At 52.9% G+C, this 25059-nt stretch overlaps 1 protein-coding gene across 1 annotated transcript; it reads right to left on the bottom strand.

Annotated features, from left to right (window-relative positions):
* Positions 1-9817: 9817 nt before the first annotated feature.
* Positions 9818-19945, bottom strand: DUSP5 (dual specificity phosphatase 5). The gene is made up of 5 exons (XM_035330431.1): positions 19805-19945; positions 19364-19774; positions 15251-15393; positions 13567-13786; positions 9818-11423 (listed from the first exon to the last, which is right to left on the bottom strand). The coding sequence occupies exons 2-5, from the start codon at positions 19758-19760 to the stop codon at positions 11023-11025; spliced, it is 1161 nt and encodes a 386-aa protein (XP_035186322.1). The 5' UTR covers positions 19761-19774; positions 19805-19945; the 3' UTR covers positions 9818-11022.
* Between the last annotated feature and the right edge of the window lie 5114 nt (positions 19946-25059).

The following is a 25059-nucleotide window of genomic DNA, read 5'->3' as shown; positions in this document are numbered from 1 at the left end:
GGCGGGGCCTCCCCCGGCCCGGCCCGGCGCGAACCACTGGGCACCAGAGGAAGGGGGTGAGAGGGGAGGGGAGCGCTCCGCTGGGCGGCCGAAGAAGGGACCGCGCAAGGCACACCGAAAGAACAGCTTTTAAATCCTACATAAATATCTTCTTGGCCTTTTAAGTGCTTTATGGCGGAGAAGGAGTCCGATACCGTCCCCCTCACCCTAAGGGTCTCCCCCGGAGAGTTGGGAAAAATGGTTCCTCTCGCCGGGGGGCGGGTTGGGCGCCAAAGGCAAGTGTGAGCGAGCGGCCGAGCGCGGCACGGCGGGGGGGGGGGGGGGGGCTGCGGGGGAGGCGCCTGAAGGGGGGACTGGGGCCAAGGCCAAGTGTCCGCACAAGGCGTAAAATAAATGCTTGAGCTTCAGCCGCGCCTTGTTATCCAAACACCTCACACACCATCCCACCCAAACCTCGGCACCCCCCGCAGGGAGCTTTGCCCGTTTTCCCGTTGTTGCCACTCACTTTTTTCACCCCGTGCCCCCAGGGAGCTGTGAGCCCGCAGCGGTGGCATGGCTGCCCCAAGAGACGGCAGCTTCAGCTCCCTCGGAGCCGCGGAATTCCTGTGCTCGTCCTCTTCACGCTAATAAAAATCATTTAAGCCGGACGGCCTGGTTCCTGCCTCTCCCAGAGCAATAGGAGGACGGATTGCTTCCCCCGGGGAACACGACAATCTGCCCGTCCCGGCCATCCGTAACGGCCACCTAATGAAATGCCCCTAAGAAAGGCCCATCAGGAGGCTGTTGGAATGGATTTCAGCAGCACGTTTAAAGAAATGGCTCGCTGCTTCCTCCACAAATACAGTGCTTAAAAACCTAAAGCCCGTAGATGGGTCTGCAAAGAAAATCCCCATCCAACTGTTCTGCCTTTACTACCAAACAGCTTGGTTCAGTGGCACCTGGGGGAAAAGATTTCGCGCTATTTGCATTCCCCAAATTCCCATTGCTTTAGGATTTCACAGAGTTTGCCATCCCTCATGAGTCCTACCACACGTTTTGGGGCTGCTTCGCACAGGAGCATTTTCCCAGGAGCAGTGAGGTGCAGGACGGCAGGGAGGAGGCCTACAGGGCCCCATTTTGTCCCACACTGCCCATCCACCTGGTTCAAACACCTCCTCCAAGCCATTTTTGTGTTAATATTTGCATGTAAATATTGTGTGAGGGTTCACTCATTCCAGATGGACTCGTAACTATAAAACCAACAGAGTGAGATACCCAGGCAGATCTGTTTTAGAGGCATAGGATGCCTTGAGTCATGCTTTCCAGCTGCCTTTTGCAGTTTAGAAACTTATTTTCACTCAATCTTAGACTCCCAGAGCTCAGACTTATTCTTTCCCCCCTAAAGAGGGGATTCAGGACCACCCAGTGGCCACAAGCTAAGGGAGATTTTGCCTTTTGTCTTGCTTGATGCATTGATGTTATTGTGACTGCCGACACCAAGTCCTCCTGAAAACCCTGGCTCCAGTCAGAGCCCCAGGAGCCAGCCTCCTGCGACCCCCTGGGCTGCTTCGAGTGCCCCAAAAACGTGCTCTTGGCACGGTGCAACAAGTGCACCAGCCTCTGTGTTAAGAGCAGACACAAAGACCCCAGATCTTTATTATCCGTGTGTTCATTTCCTCTGTGCAACATCCTCCTGCAGTCTGGAGGTGATTTGTGTGTGTAAGATGTGCGCAGACACCAGGTTATGTTTATTTAAAGGAATAAAATCAAATCTCACTGATATTTCATCAAAAGATGCCCCCAATAATGTGGCATTGGAAAAATAATGATTTTATTCATTAAGGGTTAAGCAGTAAATAGTAGCTTAGTTCTCAGACCGCTTCAAATCCACCTGTTGGCCCCTGCATACAGGTTCTGCCACGTACCTTTTGTCTCTGTACAGATTTGCATTTGAGGCAGGATAGCGGTGGGGTGGGATGGGGTGGAGGAGGCATTATTTTTTGTTGTTGTTGTTCTTTTGGTTTTGTACCCCATGCTGAAAATAAGCACCCAACCCAAGGGCAGTGCAGGTTTGTCTTTATCCTGCCAAACTGCTGCTGCTGTAGGAGTGCTGGAAGCTGGCAGCCAGGAAAACAGCACACTTTGTTCAGTACCTGCAAACACAATCAGCGCTTGCTACGCGTGGATTTCACCTCGCATCAATAGGTTCCTCAGAGCTTTTCTCTATGGCCCTGTTTTATAAGCAGTGTTTTTTAATAAATATGCCAGAACTAAACATTAGCATTAGAAAGGGGAATAGTGGGAACAAGCTTTAATTCATTCAGGCTTCATCAGCATAAAATGTACGTCAGGTATTTCTTTCATGAGGCTTAATAGAACATGTAGATGGAATTTCAAGTCTATAGAACTTCTATATTTTTTTCCATCTTCTCAAATAGCTAGATTTCTTTTAAAAATATTCTAAAGGGAATGTGGGGGGTGGGAGGGGAGGAAGATTAAACTCTCCTGTTAAAGTTGCAGTTGTGAACCAACACATCTATAGACTGCTTTCATTCATTACAGAGGTTTTTATTGCCAGGTTTAGGTGACTGGAGGAACTGGTAGGCGCATCCATCACTTGTGCTTCATCACGCAGAGTCAGCAGCGAGTGGCAGGGAAGGCAGCAGAGCACTCCCAGGGCCACTTCTCACCACTGCTGCTGCAGCAGCATCTTGTGGGCAAACTGGAACCCGGGTCTGGTTGTGTTAGACACTGCAGAGCCGTGTCCCAAAGATCTTTTTCTCGCTCTTTTTTTTTTTTTTTTGTCTCTGGTGCTGATGTTGTGGCAAGGCAGTGGACATATTGGCCAGAAAGCATCACAGCTATATGTGACAGCAGTGACAGCAGTGTCACCGGCACCCAGTTCTGGGCTGCTGCTGGGTCTCTGCTGAGCAGTGCTACCCAGGCTGACCGCTGCTTGCTGCCCACACAGACAGTGCAGGGAGTGGCAGTAATGCTACCTAGGACTCGGGAGCACCCAAGTGCCACCAGCCATCACTCCTGCAGGAGCACAGAACAGGACCAGCTCATTCACCCCTCCCGCTCTGGGTCAGCGTGCATTCGTCTATTTCTCTTCACTTTAAACCACTCACAGCAGTCAGGCAATTTCTTTTTGAAGAAGAATGTTTCTCTTGCTCTTTATGGTCTGTTCAATGCTTAAAGGTAAATAATTGTAGTTGACTATTGAGTATTGATCCATAAAGTAATTCATCCGACAACCTTTTTACAAAGCTAACACTCTTCAGGAAGAGTGGCAGGGTACAGAGCTGTGGTAGGGCCACATGGGACAGACGGCGGATGCCTTGGGGGCTGCAGGGAGAGACGAGGCTGCCTCAGGAGATGAGCCCAGAGGCATGGAGAAGTGTGGAGTACTGGGAAGTTGAGCTGTGGGGCAAGGGGGACCTGGTGACCTGCACCACCTCTCTCCCAAGCAGCTTTTGCAGCCCCATGACAGCATTAGGTTTTGCAGCCCCGTTACAGACAACATGAGGTTTTGCACGATTTTAGCTGACCGCTCTGTCCACACGCAGCAAAGCGGTGCACATCCAAACAGACATGGTGTATGTTATCCCCCGGCCGGGATGTCACTCCTCCTTTTCCCAGGAGTGAGCCGCTGTCCTCACGCCTGTGACCGACCTCCACGAGCTGCAGCAGCCTCACCCTGCACCAGGGGGCCTCCTACAAGTGTGACATTCCTCCCGTCCTTTGCAATCGAAGGAAAGCAAAGATAACTTCCCGCTTCATCACACACGCAAGCTGGAGGGTTTCACCGCTGCGGCTTTTCACAGCCTGGTCTACTTACTGGGCATCTTTTAATTTGTTTTCCAGCTCTCCCAGCTCTCACACCACGACCTCCCCGGCCCCTGTCAGAGGCAAAGAGTGCATCCTTGTCTTGTACGAGTCCCTCGGCTGTGCTGCTCAAATTTAGCTGACATAAAACTCCTGGTGGCAGCAGGTTGCACAAAACCGATGGCACCTCACCTGGACTGCTTCAGTCTGCAGAGGCTTCTGTGGCAGGGGCTGCGGAAAGGGGCCACACAAAGGGCTCATTTGTATGCTCCTTCCCAGAGGGGTCTAAAGAGAAGGAAATGAGAAGAGAAAGCAAGTGATCGAGATGGGAACACTGAAGGGAAAGGCTCAGCAGCTCCTCCTGCTGCCTGAGATCCCCACTTGACCAGATGACCTTCCCCAGGGTGCCACAAGCTTCCAGCAGCAGGGCAGTGGCCAGCTATGCGGAGCCTTCTGCTTTCCCCTTCCTCCAGATTTCCCCACACACATGTAGCTGGAGCATCTCCCTATCAGATGTCACACAAATCCAGAAAAGCAATCGCCCCTCGCAGCTGGGTTTGGTAATCCCAGCTGTCAGGAGCCACTTTGGCACTTGGTAGCACACAGGAGAGCACACTGCCCTTCTCCCTGCTCCCCACCGGCGGCCCCTGATCAATTCTCTCCACCATATCCACCCGCGTATGTCGAGCTGCCGGCCAGAAGACCAGCTGCTCTTCACAGCTGGATTTAGGAAGCTGAGCCATGGCAATGCTTTAGCACTCGGTAGCACAGTGCAGATTTCTCGCCACCCACCTGGGGCTGCCATTGTCCGCTTCCTGGCAGAGCGGCGGGCACACCCCGTGGTGGTGGTCTGACAGCGCTGCCTGCTCCCTTTTGGTTTTAACCACGTACAACATTATAGCCTGGGGGGAAACAAAAGCAAACTCTCTCCTGTGATATGGAACATACGGCCCCACAACCACAGAGTACAATAAATACATCACGGTAACAAGATTTTGTGCTCAGGACATCCTTTGTCGGGGGTCTAATGCGCACTGCAAACACGTGAAAAAAGCCTTGTGCCTTTCTCAGAATGAGATCAATATCATTATCCCTGGTGCGAGGCAGGATGCAGAGACATACGGATAAGCCTGCAAGAAATGCTTAGGGAGAAATTCAGGTCCACTCTAGCAGCAAAATGCTCCTTGCGTGAGCAGAGCCACATCAGCAAGGCTCTGCTTTGTACCAGCAGAGCAGAAATATCCTCTGCAGGACAAATGAGCTGTGCTGGGGAAAACACAGTTTTGCTGCTACAGTCCTTTTATGTACACTCAAGGGATCCATCTGGTCAGCTCGGTCACTTCAGGTCTCACTTACTTCCTTTACGCCTCTGACAAATGTAAGAAGTGCACAGTGCACTCTACATCACTTGCCCTCAAAGCTGGGGGCAGAGCCCACAACCCACCCCGGAGCGCCTTGCCCCCAGGCTCCCGTTAGCCGCAGTAATTATGCAGGGCAGCAACAGCACCAGGGAGACCACAGGCTGGAAGCATCTCTAGGAGATGTGGTGCATGGATCTGCTCTGTCCCTGTTAGAAATCTGCTTCATCTTGGCAAGCCTCTGTGGGCTCAGTCGGATAGCAGCTCCCAGTCATGCTGGCACTCCTGTCGATTGATTTTCCGGCTAACTTGACTTAATTTGACCGGAGGCATTAGAGCAGATAGCATACACCCGTTGTTCCACTTTGAGTCCTGGAGACCTCATATTCCATTTCAGCACAGCAGCAATTTTAGTTCCAATTAGAACAAACAGTTCCTTAAAATACAGACTTAAAGATTCACCCAGAGCCCGACCCAACACCCTTCATGTCCAGGAGCCATCCTCCCCACTGAAGTCAGTAGGCGCTGGATCGGGGCCTGCAGGCAGCTCGCAATGTATGGGCAATTTAATAACGAGAGATGACTCACTATCAAACGCCGTCTGCTTTACAAAGGAGTCTCAGAAATGGAGTATCTGTGCGCCAGAAATAAACCCGTATTCATAAAGGGAGAGAAGAGAGAGCGTGCCCAAGAACAACTACATTATCAGTTCACTTGGGAGAATTAAGCCTGGTCTAATGAATACTTACTCATGTGAGTAACTTTACTAACATGAGTAACTCGACAAAACCCAGTCTGGAAAATTGTTGTGCCAAAGATGTCTGAGGTCCTTACCACTTTGGCTACCATTTCTGGCCATCCAAGAGTCCCAACAGGGTCCCTGTGTCACCAGCTGAGTGTGGCCCTGGGCTGCCAGCCACTGTTGGATTTACACCTCAAGTGTTTCCCACTTCTGCTCATGTACAGCAGATCCACTGGGTCCCATGAATCCCAAGCACACTCATCTCCTACAGATGCTTTTCCTAGCCTGGGACCCATTGTGATATATGCAGCAATCCATGGCACAGACACAAGTGTCCTTATGGCAATGCTGTCCCCTTGCATCTTTGTGCTTCTTCCTCCCCTTTCATGTACCACAATCACTCCTGGACTCAAAGTGCTCTCTCTGATTTTGTGTGCTGTTGGTACAGCTCCCAGTACAACCGGTCCTGCTAGGATTCCCAGGAGCTACAAATAATAGCCAGGGACTTCCACAGGGGAAGCTAGTACTTGAAAGGGATATCTAGGGGCCATAAATCCTCCTTAATAGCTAGACGATGCTAAAAGAAGTGCTGAGCATTTCAACTCTAGCCACAGAGGACATTTCTCTTGGTAACCTTTACATTCCCTGTGAGTGCTCATGGGCAGGAGGGATGCAGCATGAGTGCTAGCAGAAAAATGGATCCATTTGGGAAGCCTTAAAATCACCTAGATGGCAGAGTACTTGGAATTTATAAGCTGAAATAATCAGATTGAAGAGACCCTGTAGTTTATAATGTGACTGTAAAACAAAGTAGGACTTTACAACTGAGGCCCCGGTATCAGAGCTTCATTTGATTTTCTCTGATGACTCAACCTATTTCACAAGCTATTTTCATATTCCTTATTTAGAGAACTTACTCATGTCTCGGTAAAAGCCTATGATGTGATAAAGCCGAGGAACCATAATGTGTGGTGCTGGTAACACCTCCCACGCCAAAAAAAATCCTACTTCCATATTTATGTGGCTCTTCAAATTGGTTCCTGCAGTTTTCTCCCCAGAGAGTGAGCTGGCATCACATCTCCTCTGCAATTAGCACAAAGCCGTGAAAAGTGGAGCCGGGGGGTCAGACCCATCCCGCCTTACTTTTGCCGCATTGCCGGTCACATTTGGTCCTCTGACTTCCCAGCAAGGGAAGTGTTGTTTTTAACATACAAACAACAACGCTTTGCAGAATGCCCTGTTCGTTCAGGCTCTGTCTCCTGAAAAAGCAGCTTGTCGCCACAAAGGATGGGGGTCAGAGCAGTGCTGGCATCAGGGATGCATGGGCACCCTGGTACACGCTGGGCAGGTGAGCCTGATCCATCACAGCCCGGTACAAGCCGGTGCTGTACCCTCAGTCTGCACGGCCAGGGGTGAAGGACAGCCACAAACGCTGCGTTTTGGTGCTTTGGAAGGACAGACACTGCCTTGAGGCAGCCTTTTGGAGGGTTCTCTGTAAGCAGCACAGGCTGCAAATCCCACCAGCAAATGCCTGGCTTAAAAGAAGATTCAGGGACACTTAAGGACAGCGCCCACCCACCCACCCCCGCCCCAGATCTCTTCACAATCTGATTTGCAGCCACGTAAAGACATTTATTCTTCGTGGCAGCTTTTTGAGGGGTTGGTTTGTCTCGGAGGCAGAAAGGAGAGGCAGCCTGTGCAAAGCAGAAACAGGGGCTGAGCAACGGCACTCGTGCCTGCAACATGACTGCTCACTGCCAGGCTGAAAACACGGCACCAAAAGCTGCGTGGCACAAATGTTGATTACATACCCACACCAGGAGCTCAGACAGCCCCCAGCTGGTGCTGAGGGGCGCAGGACCATCAGGAACATCAGTGGCGTGAGACACTTGCATCCTAGCACAGCCCTGGCCCAGCACTTCTGTGGGCAGCAGATCCCACAAAACCCCTCTTTCTATGTCATTTCCTTTCATCTTCTTTGGATTCAGGTGTTGTAAAATACAAGCTTTTATCAAAGCTTTGCCTGAGGGCGCAGCATTTGTGGCATCTTCCCCTCACATACATTTTCCAGTGTCTAAAATCACCCTGCTTTGGCCTCCCCCTTGCTGCTACAGCTACTCAGGTCCCTATTTTCCATCAAAACCACCAGAGGTTTATCTGTGAGATCCACACGCCCGCCGAGCTGGCTGGCAGAGGGCACAGGCACCCTGAACCAGCCGGTTCAGCCACAACCACTATCAGCCCCCATCCTTCAGCTCGGGCGCTTCCCACACACCTGGGCTTGTGCCCATCAGACTGATCTGAGCTTCCACACGTGGGAGCGAGCTACCTGAACCACAGGCCCACACGGGCTACAAAAGCCCCCGGATCTCTCCATCCTATTCACCCCGGTGAACTTGCCCAGCATAAACCCCCATCAGGGCCGTTTCTTTCCCTAAGGGTGGTGGGAGCTGTTGGGTGCTGGTTTCCAGGACGTGGAAAACTACCCTGCCTGTGCAGGTTCAGCCACACATCTCACCTCCCAGGTAGGAGCCATCCTGCTTTGTCAGCTGTGCCCAGGCACAACGACGGCCCTGCTTCAGGCTCCTGCAGGGCTCTGACTCCCCATCGCTGCTGAAGCACAGCCGAGCGGCTCCCTCTGCCAACAACATCCACCAACACACTGCGTACAGCCCAGGATCACAGCCCCTCTCCAAAACCAGAGCAGCTGCCTCCACTCCCTGCTAAATACCTGGCTCCTCCGCCAGGCCCTGATCTCCTCCAGCTGCTGTGCTCAGCTCCGCCAGGCAGCAGACCCCGGTTAACCCCATCAGCCCTGCCTGGGCAGAACATCATCAGCTCTGTGGAGGGCTTGCTGCTCCTCAGAAACAGCCTGGTCCCACCACAGAAGATATCTTATGCTGGTTTATTGAGAGTTGGTTGCTCTGTTTCCATCAAGGTTGCAGGTCTCCTCCTTGCTCAGGATACGGCCCCCTTTGCCAGGCCTTGTGGTCTTTCTGCTCCAAAGCTCGTGCCTTTGCACTGCAACTGGCCCTGGTGTTTCCTGAGAGCACTTTCCCCAGCTCCCCAAAGGAGGCAATCAGCTCTCTGAGAGAATTAATTGATCTGCTCTTCCTACATTACCTCACCCCTCTCACCTCCCCAGCTGCTGGCTCCCGTGCTCCGGTTTCCCAAGGAAACAGAAAGGAAAGCCAAGGCTCCTCTCCGGGGACAGCTTCTCACCTGAGATTTGGTTCCCAAGGAGGATGTTACAAATGGGTTAACCCCACAGGGAACAGGTGATTTATGACCCACCCAAAGCTTTGGCATTCTCAGCCCAATAACCTGAAAACACAACTCTTAGATGTGCCACAGCAACAAGCCAGAGAGAGCTGAAGAGCTTCCAGCTGAGGCGAGGTGTGAAATGGCTTGGAGATGTTGGCACACCTTTTTATTAATAAAAAACACACCAAACACCTCCTGCAGTGGGTGAGTCCTGCAGGCTGCCCACATGCCCTATGCCTGGTGTGACACCAGGGGGTGGCTGGTGGCACCAGCACCAGCCTGTCACCAACCCCGGGGCGCAGCGTCCCCACCACCTGTGCTGGGCAGGAAGTGGGGCCCTGCTGACTGCAGGCTTTCATCTGCAGCGAGACAGCACGGCTTACATAAAAGATGCATGAATCAAAACAGAAGCGCCTGCCCAGCCGCTGGGAAGTGACGCCACCATGAGTCATGTCACTTTGTTCAAAAAAAATCCTCCCCCTCACCTTCTCCCCCCTTTAGGCTTGCACCTTGGGGCGCTTCAGCACAGGGCCCAGCACTGCCTGCCCTCCCCACACCACCTTGGGGCAAGCTTCTTTCTTGGCTGGCCTCCTGGCACAAGCACTCCTGCAGCTCCGGCTCGCTCCAAGGATGACAGACATCTTGCTTTTCCTCACAGTTTTTTTTATTATTATTTTTACACTCCATAAAAAGTCGCAGGCTTTCTTTCACATTCACGAGATCTTCTGGAAATTATTGCCATTTCCCATACGTATTACATATAAAAAAAATAAAAAGGTCAACAGACGGAGCAGCTCCTTCCGAGCTTCCTGCAGACAAACTCAATGCAAGAGAAACCAGTTTTCACAGAGGAAGGCTGGCTGGAGGTGACCACACACACTAAGCAAGCCACATAACACTGAACAAGACCACTTTACCACGCACAACACACGTCAGAAACACTTGGGAGGGGCCAAAAAAGCCAAGCTTTTCCTTTTTTTTTGGTGTAAAAATCCAGTAGTTACAGTGTCATCTGATGGGAAGTAACTTGGATGCGGGTTGTGGAGACATTCAAGTATTCTAGGGCTGTTCTTAAATAACGGGTGGGAATACAATAGCTCAGCAGGGTAACCTGATAGTTTAAGTTCCTTGCTTCACTTAAAAGCATGTCCAGTACAAAGGCAAACGCAGAAGTACGGGAAATGCCACACCTGAATGGATCCATGGTCCAGTTTGGTCTCCAGTTACACTGTGGTCAATACCTGGCACTGCAGAGACTGGAACTGGAGAGGGGATTTTCACCTGGATGTGCAAGAGGGGCCAGGCAGGGAGCCCCTGCCCACCCATTGCATTGCTCCCTGAAACGTGATGCTAAGAGGGAGAGGGAAGCTGGGGAAGCAGCAGCACTTTTCACTCTCACCACCCCTGCAGATGCCGAGGTGGGGCTTTTTGTTTTGCTTTCTTCCCCACAGCTGCTGTTTATTGCTTCAAAATCTAAGGTTCTTCTCAGAAGCAAAAAGGGAAGGAGGTGGGAACTGGGAACATACAAAATGGACTTCTCATTGCTTCCCAAGAACCTGGAAATACAGTAGTGGCTGCACACTCTGGATAAAAACCTAGAAAAGCACTTTTTTCTTTTTCCATTTTTTTTTTAAAAAAAAGGACATTAAAAGTTCAGAAAACCTGCCACACGTAGACCATCTGCGTCTCAGTCAGCATACACATATGGGAAGTATCACCCACAATGACCGCTCTGTCTCAGACTAAGTCGGTGAGGTTTCTCTATTGCACGTTCATGAAATGTTCTTGTTGGGGTCACAGTTAGGATCAGAGGACTGCACCAGCTCCGGGCTCCCCGGGGCGGTGGGGCTCTCAGCAGGATGAAGATGCTGTCATCGGGCTGAGTTTCAGCTGGTGGACGGGAGAGTGGATGGGCACAGAACTCAACACTGAGGTAGGAAAGGCGAAACACGAGCCTTCAAAATTTTTGCCTAACGTCAGTTCTTCTGCAAAAAAAGACGCGGCTTCTCTTTTGCACGAGGCGACAGGTGGGCTGGGGGTGGAAGACAAGATCTCTGACTCATATTGTAGTAACTGTCCCATGAAACCAAAGTTTGGTGAGATCAGGCTCCGGCGCTGCTTGATGTAATCAAAGGCCTCCTCCAGGCGGAGCTTCTTGGTTTTCATGAGATACGCCATGCAGATGGTAGGAGAGCGTGAAATCCCCGCTTCGCAGTGCACCAGGATCTTGCCCCCCGTTCGTCTGACATAATCTGGGGAAAAAGAAAGTCATTGCAGACATCAGCTGTCGTTGGGGTTGGAAAGGATGCTGTGACACATGCCCGAAGCTGATGGTAGAGCATGGCATGCAGCCACTCTGTCAGCACAGCAGCCCTGCTTCTGTTGGGCACTAAGGGTGACTTGGAGACAGAAAGGAGTGGGACAAAACCCAGCCCGAGTTGGAGCTGAGCTGCTGCTGCTTCATCTGCGCATCCCAGTTGGGTTCTGTCTCCATTTTTAACAAAGTCCTTCCCACGTGCCTATTTCTGCTTTGGTTTGATTCACTTTTCAGAGAGCTGAGGGACAGTGTGGGTATCTGGGCAGTGCTTGCATGTGCTGTTCCTGTGTTTTCTGCCTGTGGCTCAAAGCACTGACCCTAGGCCAGCCTGGCCAGGCCCTCCCACCACCAGGTATTTCAAAGGCAAGAAAGGAGCTGGCTTCCTCTCATCAGCTTTGCTAGGAAAACAGGGCTTTTCTTTAAAGCCCCAACCTGTCCCCCTGCTTGGCTGGTTAGCAGCAAGCAGCTCTGCCTAGAGGTACCCTTGGTGGTACCCTTGGGTGGGGAGGCTGCGCCCACTCCCTGGGGCACTCGCCACAAAGCACAAAACTGGTAGGCAGCTGCTAAGTCCAAGCATCCCTTAACCAGGCTGTAATTAAGTCAGGATATAAAAGGCTTATGCAAAGCACCCATTTTACACAACAGGGAGCCACTGTGGTTACTCACACAACACAATGATTGTTATTAGATTAAAGAGAATGTGCTTAAAATAAGCCCTTTCCACACTAAAACACAGTTCAAAAATAGACATCCTCTGGTCTCTTGCCTTGAGCAAGATGTTCAAGCTCCAATTTATGGAGAAATGCGCCGAGTGTGGTGCTCACTGCGTGGCACTGAAACAGAGCTGAGCAAGTTATCATTTCCCTGTCTTGACCAGTGCCACCACAGCCAGTTATACTTAACTAGTGTACAAAATAAGGAAGACACAGATTTGAGTCATTCCCAGCAACTCCACCACAAAGTTTTATAAAAGTGAAAACTGAAACCACCCTCAAAAAACTTTGGGAAACTTCCAAGTGACTCAACTACTATCAGAAAGTGCTGGGGATGGGATGAAAAAGAGAATTAACATTTCCCTGAAAATTGTGAGAAGTCCTTTACCAGGAAGAGAAAGGTCTTGGAGGGCACCCTGACATTGTTTGTTTTCCCCCCTCCTGCCTGCAGTGTCAAAGAGCTCAAATTCAGATGGGTGATGAGTCTCAAGTCTGTAACTGGGATTTTATTCTGTTTCTCTGACACACTCCTGGAGAACAACAGCCCTGTTTTCAACACGATCCCCACCCAGGCTCAGGCTGCTCCACCCCACAAATCACACTGTGCTCCTGACAGACCAGCCTTCCCCTTGCTCTGCCACTCACCTACCCCAGTTCGATGCAGAACTAGGAAGGAATGGCCCCTGAGTTTTCTAAAAGCCCTTTTTTCTTCCCCACTGGGGTATTTAAAGGGCAAGATAGTGATACGATTAAAAGGAGAAATAGGGACAGGACTGTGATAAGGGGAGATGCCGGATTTCTAAGATCCTGACTCTGGGGGGTGTCCCAGCACAGCAAGGTAATAAGCTAACCATGCATTCACCTGGTTTTACAGGGCATGAAATACATGTATTTCTCTTTTTTCATCTACACACACAAAAAAAAATGAATAGACTTCAGTGTTACTCAGCTCTACCAATTCACTCCCCTGTAATGCTGAAGTTACACCTAAGCTTGCTTTGAAAAGAAAATGAAGCTAAGCAGCTCACTCGCCTTGTCTGCCTGGTGGCAGTGGGGAGGGGGCATTTTCCTTCCTCAGCCTCCCAAAAACCTTACTCTGAGTGTCCCTTCCTTGCTGAAGCCTCTCTGCCAGGACAGATGCTGGGGAGGGAGATTGAACTTTTACAGTGGGAACTTACACAAAGTGTCCTTCTCGATGCGTATTGTAAAATAAATGAATACATAGGAAGATATGGAAATTTGTTAGAAATGCATCTTTAAAAGTGCAGGGAAAGCGTGCTTTCCCTGCCACCATGGTCCTTGCTTTGCAGCCTGCTTATTTGACATTAAGAGCTTGAACTGCAGCAACAAAAGTTGGGCATTTACCGATGAAGTCGATGGCTTCCTGGAAGTGCGAGCTGATGTCGGCCGTGTGGCTGTCCTCCACCGGGATCCACTTGTAGCAGTACTGGTCCTTGAAGGGCTCGGAGCTTTTCCTGGAGACGTTGAGCAGGGCCGTGATGTGCAGGTTGGCGAGAAACTCGCACTTGGAGGCGTGGTAGGCACTACCAAGGTAGAGAAAAGGCAGGATTTCCACCGGGCCACCCTGGAAGAGAAGGAGCAGAAACATGTGAGTGACACCACCTTCCTGCAGGTATTTTGAGGCCTGATATCACGAAGAGAAAAGCAAGGGAGCCTGACTGGGTGCCAGCTCCCTCCCCCCCGATGGTTTTAGACCCCGGTGTCGCTGCCCAGTGAATCATTGCCATGGCGCAGCCCACACAGGAAGGAGGTTTTCATTTTCTTGTCCACATCTGCGAGGCACGAAGCCGGAGCCAGCCCACTCGCGCAGGAGGTTTCCGGCTTTCGTCAAAGCGCTGCCCCTCAGGAGGGCCTCGAAGTGCTTTCATATGCGGCGCTGTCCCCACAGAGGCTTTGCTAAAACACGTGTGGGGCAGGGAGGTAGATGGAGGAGGCAGCCAGAGCTCAGTGTGGGGCTCGGCCACTCTGCTCACACCTCCCGAGCCCCGCAGCAAAGCACACCCCCAGCGGGACACCCCGTCCCCAGCAGCGCCACGGGGCTCGGGCTGGGGACACCCCCTCCCCTGCGTCACCGGTGCCACACAGGGCCACCCACCCTTGATGTAATCTCGGTTCCTCCTTCCCCAGAAGGAGAGCAGGCCGGGTGACGACACCGCCAGCAGAAAGCCATCGCCTGACACAGACGTGTCAGCGGGGCCACGGCGGCAGGTAACTTTCCATGATGCGCCAGCGCTGCCGCTAGCTCCTGGGGGCGAGAAATCGGCTCGCCAGCCCCCCCGAGCCACCCAGCCCAGCCGGTGCCACATGCTGGGGACAGCCGGGAGCCAGCTACGTGGTTGGGGGGAAGGCTGGGGAGCCCCCAGAGGGGGTACAGAGGCCAGCTGTGTGGCGGGCCTAGCACGGAAGCGGCCGACCGCAGGGTGACATCTCGGAGCACACGTCTTCCCCAGCCCCGGGGGCGGGCAGAGGGACTTCCCCCAACCAAAACCCCAGGGGGCCCCGCTCCCCAACAACCTGCTGGGGCCTCCGGTGCTGCTTTGCCTGCTGAGAACCCCAGCAGCTCCCTTGTGTGCCTGGGGCTGCCTGGCCATGGGATAAATAGGCCCTAAATGCAGCTGTGGGGCTAAACAGGTTATTTTATTTTTTAACCTCCTGCTGTTGCCTGATTGTGAAGCCAGGTGGAGGCGATGCTGACCAGCAGCACACACAAGGCATCTTACGTGGACAGTGACAACCTGTTGACAGCCTGTGCCAGCACTGGTGAGACACGTGGGGTGTCACCTTTAGCTCCAGAGCTGCCACCTCCCTAGCCAGCCTCTAGAGCCATCACAACTGTTTTCCCAATCAAAACATGGCAACCTCATGGAAGAGCACAAATATTACCAAATCCCATGCACCACAGAGGCTCATACACGTCTGCCTTTGGGGCACATAAGACTTGCGAAGCCTGAGGGGCCAGGGAACAGAAGTACCGAGGCCGGTGGCACAAGACGACCCGAAGGGGAGGTGACCCCGTGGTGGCACACACCTGGTCGTAGGCAGGCTTCTGGTTGGCACTCTGCTTCTCACAGTGGCTGGCGAGGCTTTTCTCCACGTCGTTCCTCTCGGGGGAAATGAGCTTTCCATCCACGCAGCACTCAGGATATTGCGAGTTAAAGGTTTCATATCCCCCTAGGCAAGGGAAAAAAAGAGAATTGCGGATGTTTGCACTTCCAAAAAAAGTGGTTTAATTAAAGTGGAGGATAAATGAAGCTTGGGCACTGGTAATGAAGTGGGACAGAGCCACGCTGCCAATTGCCCGGGGTTGATTAGGAGAAGCCTATCCCTGGGGAAGCTTGTTTAAGAGACTTCAGGAGCCAAAGGAAAACCTCTGATACCACTGACAATGATTAACTTGCTAAAAGCCGATGGATAGAGATTAAACCTGTTAGTGAGCGTAAATCTGTTGAGCCTAGAAAACATTAACCCCAGAGCAGCAGGGCCTGAGCTCCCTCCCCCACATGGACACACGAGCACCGAGCACCGCTGCCAGCATCAGAGAGGGAGCTCTGCTGAATTCAGCCTCTCCAGAGCTGTTCTTGCTGCATGTGTTGGGGCAGCACAAATGTTTTATTTGCATTTTTGAACGGACGCAGGCACACGATGCTCGCAGTCGTGTCATTAATCACCGCCATGCACGAGACAGCGAGTTAATGAAGACAGTCCCACTGAAACCAATCTGTTAAATAACTGCTGTAAAACTTAATGAAATCCTGTGACAGCATCTGACAACTGAATAGCCCCACATGAGCTATTCCGCATGGTTAAATACTGCATTTGTTACATTCAGTGCACTGCTAATGAAAAGGAATTAATCCTATTATTACATTGTTACTCAAAGTTTGTCGTCAGCTAAATCATTGCCTGCTTCCAGGCTAGGAACAGGCTGCCCAGGAGCACACAACCTCCAAAATCAATGTGAGTAAGCGAGGTAGCAGAAACAGCCTGCAAATGTCAGTTGTGCTGCCTGTCGGCCACCTGTGATTTTTCAGAACAAAAATGAATGACAGAGCTCCTGACCAGGTAAATTCAGTAATCCCTTAGAGCACAGCCCTCAAGTAAACAAGGCTCTGCGAGCAAACCCTGAGATCCGGTTCATTAATCTGCGACTGTTTCGCCCCGACAGGCAGTGTCAGCACAGGTGCCCCGTTTCAAGGAGCGGTTTCACAACAGGGGAAGCGCTGCAGATCCCAGCACCTCGGGCCACAGCCACCCCATGTGGTCCCAGGGCTGCCCACCACAGCTCCCCCTGACATCTCAGCCCCGCACCACCGGTGTCTCAGGCGTTTGCAATGCCTGAGCAGATGTGTGCTGAAAGCCATGACGTGCGGCTGTCGCCCACTCAGTCGTGCCGTGGGGTCCTTGTGTTGCAAGAGCACGGCACGAAGCCCACTCGATGTAATGAAAGTCTGCTTTCCATGACGGGGGCCAGGAGGGCGACTTGGCAGTCACTTGGCACTCAGCAACACCTGCACCTTTCCTCCCACTCCCCCAGCCCCAGCCAAATTCAGCCAGTGCGAGGCAGCGGGTCGAGCAGCAATGTGGCCGTGGAGAGGGGGGCTGATAAAAGGATGTCCCTAACAACTAGGGGTGGAAAAGCCAAACACAACCAGCTCTCCAGCCTGCCCTGATCTCAAAGCGCCTTTCTCAGGGCACGCTTTTAAATCCTCTTGTTTTACATAGCTGACCTTATCTTCCCCCTGCCCCCAGCCAGTGCCATCGCATAGGAAAAATATGTATGGTTCGTGGAAATAGTCATGATCCTCCTTTACTCCCCATGTTGTTGTTTTCATTCCTGAATGAACACAAGCCTGCCTGAGCCAAATCAGCGTGTGTGTTCAAACAGCCACACGTCTCATGTCTCTGGGGCAGCTCATGCATGCAGTTGGTGAATGGTTAATTACAAGCCTTGGGGATCAGGATATTTGCAGGCCATTCTTACAGTGAGTCATCTTCTCATCCCATCCTCCAGCAATCTCCTCGCTTCCCCCTCCCCACTCAACCTAGCTTCCCTGAGGTCATTTCTGCAAATACTAGATTGCTCATCGCGGAGAGCTGTGCTGTGCTTCATTTTTAATCAATAAATAATAGAATCCCTGTCAGCACCCAGGGACTATACGTTATTTTATCTTTCTGCAAGCTCTTCACCCACCACACAATCATCCTCACCCTGCCGGGGCTGAGCTCACCCTGAACAAAACTGCACCTCCACAGATCAGAGATGACACACTCAGCCCCTACAAGCCAGAAAGCGAGGGAGGGCAGGGGCCAGCACCCAGCTCAGCATCCAATTGCCCTGTGCTTGCCGCCCTGCCTGGGGCCGGACCCTAGGATGTTTGGTGGGGCCTCACTCATCCCACCACTGCTTCAGAGGTGAGACCACCTCAGCCCTCGAGTAGCCAACGCCTCCTCCTGGCTTCCCCACAGGGGAGAACAGGAATGTAACGGGGAAACTCGAGGAGCTTTTCCCCAGTGGTTTTACAGCCCATTATTAGCGAAGCTAAGACAGACACACACGAGGCAGCAAAGCCAGTGCTTCGGAGCCCGAAGGTCCCTGTTGTGAGCACTGCCTGGTGCTGCAGGGTGACTTATTTCCCCAGTGTCACAGAAATCTTCCCCGCACCACAACAGCTTCCTGGGGGTCCGTGGCCCCAGTGAATCAGCAGAGTTGCCCACTGAGTCACACCGGATCTGAAATGGAGCTGTGGGCTTCACGGGCCTGAGCCCGTTACCCAGAGGACTTCACAGCAGGGTGTAAAGGGGGAAACCTCCTCCTCCACTAGGTAAGGGGAAATGCTTTCAGCCTCGAGTCGACAGACTTTCAAGAAAGAGGCTTTGCAATACACAAAAGATGCAGAGCAGAGCCCACACAGAACTCCGCCCCAGATAAACTGCCCACAGCCACAGCCACCACTTCAAAGCATGGGGCTAGTGCGTGAGGAGGGGAGGATGATCTTGTGGCTACATGAACAGGCTGGGAGTCAGCAGAGATTAATTCAGTCCCTGGTTTGCCACAGACTTCCTAGCGTGACCCTGGAGATGTTTCTTCATCCTTTCTTTAATGGGGTCCCTAAGGAGTTGCCTGGCCCCACACAGTGCAAGCATCCCTGCTCCATCCAGGGCAGCAGGATTGGTGCTTTTGGGGCGACTGCAGCAGGCTGGTGGTGCTTGGGCATAACCAGGGTCGTGGCAGAGTGCCCCGAGAGTCTGCCCCCCTTGGTATCGGGCAATACCCGTGCTGGATATGCCTCTACCCTGGTGGGGATGTCCTGTGGGTACTGCTCGTTATAGGAAGCACAGACTGGGGGGGACACACAAAAAACTAATTTGATAAAAGGCTTAATAAAAGCCTGTTAATCCCGGCCGGTGAGGACACGCGGACAGAGTTCAAGAAACCCCAAACGGCCCGATTTTCTCCTCCAGCCATTCCCCCTACTACTGCCGGGGGCTCCCAGGGAAGTCCCCCCAGTCGGCACCGCCGCCGGAGGGAACGGGGAGGGGGGGGCGAGGGAGTGGAACCGGGGAGGGCAAAAGGACAAAGGCGCTGCCGAGCCACGTGAGGGGGGGTGGCGGGCAGGAGAAAGGGCAGGCTACTCTGTTTTATTATTATTGCTTTATTAGCCCCGGTTTACCCGAAAGGAAAACAAAAACCGCAATCAAAGGGCTATCACGCACGTGGGGCAGGCGGTACTGCCAGCCCCACAAAGCCCCGAGGTTTCGGTGGTGGCAGTGGCCCCGGCTGATGCCGTTTCCCACGCAGCCCCTCGCCTTTTCATTCCCCCCAACCTCCCAACTTTTCGTCCTCCTTCCCTGCTGCTCTTCGCTTCTCATCAGTCTTAAAGGAGAGGGGGGGTAGAGCGGAAAGGCAGCTCGGCTCAGCCGGCAGAGCCTATCCGGGATTTATTTCCAGTGGGTGGAAAAGCGATGAAATCCCGGCATTTACCCCCCCGCCCTCCTCCAGTAAGCAGTTTAACCGCCCGGGCAGCGGGCGAGGAGAGGGGAAAGGAGCCCTTGGGGGCTGCCGCTGCCCCGGAGGGCTCCAGGGCCGGATCCTCACCGGTCCGTGCCCTCCCGAAACGCGCCGACCACCCTCGCCCCTCACCTTTCAAGAAGCAGACCCTAGCCCCGGCCTCGGGGAGGCTGGAAAGCAAGGCGTTGAGGACGATCTGCGCCGTGCTGTCCTTCTTCAGCTTCTGCCAGTGCCCCGTGCCCTGGTCCAGCACCACCACGGCGGCCAGGCGGGACGCCCCCGGCGCTCCCCCGTCTCCCCCCCGCAGCAGTCGGGCTCGGGCCGCCTCGTCGGGCACCACGAAGTGGAGGGGCACAGCCCCGCCGCGGGCCCTGCGGATCACCACCGAGTTGAGGTTGACGTTGAGCGAGCCGCGGAGGCAAGAGGCCGAGTAGGACAGGTAGGGGCGGCAGTCCAGCACCAGGCAGCGGGAGGGCTCCTTCCGCAGGAGCTTCCGCAGCTGCCGGCAGTCCAGGGACGTGACTTTCATAGCGGCCGGGAGCCTAACAGCCGGGGAGCCGCGGGGCCGTGCCGGAGGGGCCGCTCCGCATGGACGGGACGGACGGACAGACGGACGGACAGGGAGGGGATGGAGGCGCCGCGCCGAGCCCGCGCAGGGAATCCCGGCCGCCGCCGCCGGGCATTTATATGAATGGGAGGCCGGGCCCTGACGGCACTGCCCATATAAGGGGAGTGACGCGCCCGCTTTCCATATATGGGCATCTCCCGCCCCGCGCCACGCCCCCCCGGCGGGGTTTCCCCTCCCTCCCAGGCGGCGGGCGGGGGCTGCGGGCGGCGTTACTCAGCGGGGGGGGGGGGGGGAGGAAGCTGAAAAACGCCGCAAAAATCCTCCAGTCATCGGGCCCGGCCTCCTCGCCCCCGTGCTGAGAGCCGGGGGGCGAGGAGGAGGAGGAGGAGGAGGAGGAGGAGGAGGAGGAGGAGGAGGAGGAGGTGGACGACGAGGGAGGAAGAAAGAAAAAAAAAAAAGAAAAAAAAAAGAAAAAAGGGGGGGAAAAGGAAAAAAGGGGCGAAAAAGAAAAACGGGGAACAAAGGGGGGGGGAAGGGAAAAAAAGAGAGAAAAGAGAAAAGGAAAAAAAAAGCAAAAGAAGAGGAAAAAAAAGTGGAAAAAGAGAGAAAAGGGGAAATAGAAAAAGAAAGAAGGGCAGCACTAGGGCAGGTTTCCCACACCAGGCTGCCAAAGGGGTTTTGGTTCCATTTATTCTCCCCCTGCCCCACCGATGCCTGCCTGGCTGTGGGGCACCGCCAACGCCAGGCTGGTGGCTGGGTGAGGAGCACGGGATGCCCAGCGCTGGGCCCCGGGGTGCTGGAGCCCTGCAGGTTTACAGCCTGGCAGCGCAGGGGGTCACAGCTCAATGGGGGCTTCTGCAGAGGGAGTAAATGGCATGGAAGAGCTGATCAGCAATGCAGGGCCTCCTGCAAGAGAAGTGTTTGGGGTCTTAACGGCTCTTGCCTCGCAGCAGATGTAGAGGCTGCAGGACTGTGTGTCAAAGGACCCACAAATTCACAACACAACAGACTTTAGGCTGCACCTGTGGCCAGGAGTCGCCCCACTGAGATCCGTGGGAATTGGGAAATTTGGAACTTGCCCTTTCTGTGTAAAGTTTTTGAAGTGGCCAAAAGAAGACGTGGCAATCCCTGGAAGAAGTTGGGCAAAAGGATGAGCTCCAGCCAAGCTCATGACAGCCAGGAAAGATTCCAGCGGAGCTGTCTAAGAGCAGGGTGTTATTTATTCTGATGGTGCCCTGCAAGTATGTGCACCTCAATAGCAGGCAGGAAGTGCCAGCCCTGCCTCAAATAGCCTGCAGCTGAAGCAGAGAGGCAGGAGGGACCGTGCAAGGAAAACGTTCAAGCTGATCGAGAGAATAGCAGCACTCAGTTTCGAAGCACCTCCTCTTCTTCCTCTTTCAAGCCCCGTGCAGCCCCCGGCTCGCTCCTCCTAACCTGACCCCCCCCCCGCTCTGCTCTGAGTCAATCGGGTATGAGACGGAACGAAAATAGCACGGCTTGTGGGTAGGTGCAGATGTTCGCAGGGTGGCCCGGCGTGGGTGTTGGCTTCACTTGGCCTCACAGCGGCCCTGCTCTGACCCTTCTTCTGCACCCACCTTGGGGACAGCTGGGCATCGCCTCCAGCTGGATTTGGTTGCTGGATGTCCCCATGTATCCGTGTGCTCCCCACCAGGAGAAGCATTGCCATCACCATGCCAAAACCCTCACCTTCACATCACGCCACGGACAGGCCAAATCTTCCCAGAGCTTTTTTAGTACAGGTGAGGGATCTGGCACCCGATGGGGGAGGTTTGCTCCCGCTCACACAAGAAGGAGCCCCCGGCATGGTGCGAACACAACCTGCGCTTCCTCCCTCCCTGGAGGAAGGAGGGGGCCAGCGCGGTCACACGAGAGCATCATTTCCTCTCAGGAAACCCAAGCGCACGGGGAGGGGTGGGAAGGAGAGCTTTTTTTCCCCCCACACTCGCCGTGGCTGAAACAGCAGGCTGAAGCTGGGGGGTGAATTTTACCAGCCCAGAAAATAAACTTCCCCGGGGAAGGCTTGCTGCTTGGCCTGCAGTGGTGACAGGGGTATGCTTATCATGGGATGTGACCTGCAGCTGACCTTCCTCCTTTTACACACCTCACTCCGAGCATCCAAACAACTGCCTTTCAGTAGATTACAGCTTTGCTTTTGTTTCTTAATGGAGTGAGTCATGCCCACCTTTTTATTAGAAGAAAATAACCACGCTAACTGCAGCAGTACCAACGCTTCCTCCCGCTGCAGGGTGCCGGGCGCCGAGTCCCTGACTTCTCTGCCCACCAGCTCCATGACTCGGTGTACTCGGGAAGGATGAGCCATCGGCCTGACTCTGCCGGGGCTGCACATGGGCACAGATATGTTTCCCTGCTGAAACTGTTCCGTAGGTTGTCAGGGGCTCCCAGCAGGAGGGGAGAAAGGGGCTGAGTTCCTGTAAATGGAGGAGGCTGAGCAGCTTTCAGCACCTCTGCTTTGGGTAGGAAACCCCTCACCCTTATGCAGCACTCCACATCGTCTGCACTCTTTCTGCTCCTCCTTCTGCTTCCCTTTGATACTCTCCCAGGCTCTCTCATCCTTTGTCTTGGGCTTTTATCGGGGCTTTCAGATCAGCTGGTCCTTTCCTTTTCTTTCAGGCTGTATTTCCCCTAACCTAGTTCATTCTTCCCCTCTCCCCTTCAGGCTCATTGTTCCTGCCCGTTCTGGCTGCAGGCAAGGGGCTTTCTCACCGTGCCTGGGCTCCTGCTGGGAACTGCTGGCCCCTGCCCTAGATGAAATCACTCATCCATGGGGTGGCAGCCAGTGGGCATTGCTAAAGTCCAAAATGCTGCTTTTTGGAGGGACTAAAATTCAATATGAGCTTTAAAAGGGGGGCTTAGGCATATAAATAAATAAATAAACTCTATTTCTTTGCAAGCAAAAGAGACAGGATTGGCCAAGTCCCCGGGACTCTAGATGATGGTACAGAGAGAGTACCCTAAATATTGTGCTGTCCCAGTTTGGGGCAAGAGCTGCATCACATCCCTGCCAGGGCATAATCCTGCACCCGCGTCCTCTGGGTGGTTGTGAAATGTAAGAAATTGCTTGGCTGAACAAAGCGCAGTACAAGGCAGCAGAGAGGATGGGTTGGCGTTTCTTTAATGTTACTAAGTTTTCCATAACATCAGTTTCTAATTTGGAGTGGCTGATGTCAAAACACTCGCAGCACAAGCAGTGAGATAAGTCTGTGCTGGTAAATGGGAGCTGGAGGACAGGTTAAGTCATATCCAAGGCTAAGGACAGCTGAGCAGTGCCAACAGGAGTTTGCAAAGCTGAGATTCCACTCGGGTCATGATTTGCTCACCTTTGACAAATTCCAACAAAAGAACTAATCCACTCTGGCTAAATTTCTCCCAGTCTCAACAGAATAACCCATGGTGAAAATCTGATTCTGGAAGGTGAAATGTGCTATCAGATACAGACACATGGCAAACATCCCCCTCACTTTACGATGTGATCTGCTGTTGAACTGGAACACCTTTTTCCCTGGAAAACTTGTAAAAAATTAATAACTGCTTGGGCACTTTCAATAAAAAGAGTTCGTGTGTATTTTACTTTAAATCTACAGTCTGTAACAGATCTGTAATTGTGACTATTCCCAAAGAATTAGATAAAAACTATATAATTAGGAAGACACCACAAACCATGCAATTAGGAAGATGCAATTGGATTTTGGTTTACTGTGCCCTGAGCATCTCTCAGACCTCGCTTATCTTCCCAGCTGTGCTGCTGTAAAGCAGACCAGAGCTGAACAGTGCATCGGCTCGATAGGGGTTGTCTGCACTCAGTACTTCTGAAAATCAGGCTGGAAGTAAGTGTTGGGCTTACATCTGCTTTCCACCTGACTCATGCCTATGTGACTCCCCCACAGCTGCAAGCTGCTCTCAGCGGTCGCTGCCAGGGGTGCAAGAGGAATACAGGGAGCCTCACGTCTCCCTTTAGGAGCCACTGCTCTTCTGTTCCACTGCCTGATTAGTTTCTCCTGCTCACCAATGGACAGACAATTTTTAAATCCGGGATTCCAGCTATTTGCATGGCAAATCTGAATTTCTCTGCTTGCCTGATATGGCATCACAGCCACACCGATGGAGCACTCACAAGAACCAGTTATGAGCATAAAGTCCTTCTTCCTATCTGCTACCACATGCCATCCCTGGGGTAGCCACAGTAATTGCTTACACGGGAAAATTATTTCTGTAGTTAGCTGCCTTTAATGTGAGACAAAGCCCTTTTGTTCTTTTATCAACTCGCCAGTTCTCGTTTGTTCTTTCCTCTTCCTGCTGCTGTTTCCCTGCACGCATTTCTCCTTCTTGTCCCATCTCTTCCCTTTCCCTGGAGGTGTTTCCCAGGAACCTGCTCCTCTTCCAGGCTCCCCTGCCACCCATCAGCAGCCCACCTGGGCTCTCACCCACACCTCCTGCTGGTCCTGCCCACCTGTCCCAGCTCAGCCCCTGCAGATCCCAGTCGTCGTGTGGCCACTGCTGTCTCAGACTGCAGGGAGCCACCAAACGGCACACAATATTCCTATATGTGCAGTGTAATTGGCTATTTGGAAGAGCATATCTTGGAGAAACGCTGGTTGCTTTGGTCCAGATCTTTTGGAAGCTAATCTCATCATCGCTAAATCTGATTCTCTCTGCCTTGGTCTTTCTGACTGACTCATTTCTTAAGCGCCAGGTTGTTGCCTAGAGGGTATAATCACGTAAATATAATCCGGCGCACAGCGCATGTTACTATGCCCACTCCACCAAGAAGGAGCACAGCTCCTGGGAACACGAACGACTTTTCAGGTTCAAAATGGAGCAGCTCATGCTATTAGCCTAGATTATTTTGGAGCCATTTCAGTGGGCTACTTAGAAATAAGCAAAAAAAAAAAATCATCAAATCCAGTAAAAACTATTACACCTCAGTTTTCTATAGTATTGCCAGTAGCAGAAAAAAAAACAACCCCCAACCCTCAGGGCCCACCCAGCCCCTGCTGTCCTCAGGGTCCCAGCACGGTGCGGGCAGGGCGCCCATCGCCACTCCAGCACAAGCACAGTGTTGGGTGTCCCAAATGGGAAGCTCCTTACCCTACCATGGCAAAGAGAAAACAAACACAAAGTAGACCTAGGCCTTGGCTGGTTGTCTAGAAAAGAGTGAAGTGACAGCAGCCACCAATAACCTCGAAGGGGAAGGACCTCCTCTTGCACCGGGGACACCACA

The sequence above is a fragment of the Oxyura jamaicensis genome, chromosome 6 (assembly GCF_011077185.1).
Source record: "Oxyura jamaicensis isolate SHBP4307 breed ruddy duck chromosome 6, BPBGC_Ojam_1.0, whole genome shotgun sequence".
In the NCBI taxonomy this organism is placed as follows: Eukaryota; Metazoa; Chordata; class Aves; order Anseriformes; family Anatidae; genus Oxyura; species Oxyura jamaicensis.
This window is presented reverse-complemented; position numbering and strand designations above follow the sequence as displayed.

Coding starts and splice junctions, on each gene's coding strand:
- DUSP5 (XM_035330431.1), bottom strand. CDS start 19,760: ATGAAAGTCACGTCCCTGGACTGCCGGCAGCTGCGGAAGCTCCTGCGG. Junction 13,787..15,250: donor AGAAGCCTGCCTACGACCAG/GTGTGTGCCACC, acceptor CTTCTCTTCCAG/GGTGGCCCGGTGGAAATCCT. Junction 11,424..13,566: donor GGAAGCCATCGACTTCATCG/GTAAATGCCCAA, acceptor CTTTTTCCCCAG/ATTATGTCAGACGAACGGGG.